Genomic DNA, 871 nt, shown 5'->3' on the forward strand with positions numbered 1-871 from the left:
TGTGTGCTTTGTCTGTTTATCTTTTTCGCCATCGACCATCATCGCTTGTGTGTCGAAGACGCTCATAAATTAAGTGAAACGCGCACCAAACGGCCTTTTTCATAAATACTTCTCTGCTTTGGCATTTTTTTATTTTTGTTTAAATAAATCTAAGTATTTTTTACATATATGCAACTAAATATGCGTTGGCTTAAGTCTAAAATTATGATACTCTATGCATTTAACTAACGATCATGTTGATGACTTCAGCTAAGTGTGTGTGTGTGTGTGTGTCTTTCTCCTTGAGACACCAAACAGCCTCTTTACGGGTCTAACTGGGAACTCTGGTAATGTTGAACTTTGCATAGCTGCAGATCGCCTAAAGCGAATCGGCTATCCAGTAGCATAGCTGCCATGCAGCCTTTTGTCGTCGCCGACGCCACCGCTGCAACTCCACCAGCAGCCAATGCCAGTTGCGGTGGCCATCTACCGCCGCTGCTAAATATATTTCCTGGTCATGAATTGTCGCCAACCAACGGCCTTCTGCTTTCGCTGCGGCGTGCGACATCTCTGAACGTCCAGCATTTGTCGCGATCTTTTCAAAATCGCTGCTGACGCGCTCTGCAAACTTGCACCAACGGCTTTTAGCGTTTGCGCCAACAACCGTCTACCTGCTCATGATCTCAGCAATGCTAAAGCCAAGCGCGCGCTTCGGCCGCTCACCGCCCTCATTCGATTGCACGCCGCCCGAGGCGGAAAGGTCGAGTATGGGTGTTGTTGGTGCGCTGGATGTAGCCGAGCTACAGGGTGATTTAGTTGGCGTGCACGCCGCTGTTGACATTGATAGCTCATTGTACTTGCCGCCGCTCTGCTTGATCGCCGCCAGCTGCGC

General features: G+C 48.9%; 1 protein-coding gene across 1 annotated transcript in view; it reads right to left on the reverse strand.

Annotated features, from left to right (window-relative positions):
• Positions 1-358: 358 nt before the first annotated feature.
• LOC118741834 (protein odd-skipped) overlaps positions 359-871 on the reverse strand; it is a 9,896-nt gene continuing 9,383 nt past the window's right edge. The window contains exon 5 of the mRNA XM_036473808.1: positions 359-865. Within this exon, the coding sequence (XP_036329701.1) occupies positions 647-865 (219 nt within the window). The 3' untranslated portion in view covers positions 359-646. The remainder of the gene's footprint in view (positions 866-871) is intronic.

Source organism: Rhagoletis pomonella, unplaced genomic scaffold, assembly GCF_013731165.1.
Source record: "Rhagoletis pomonella isolate Grant_MI unplaced genomic scaffold, Rhpom_1.0 Rhpom_scaffold_00006, whole genome shotgun sequence".
Lineage (NCBI taxonomy): Eukaryota > Metazoa > Arthropoda > Insecta > Diptera > Tephritidae > Rhagoletis > Rhagoletis pomonella.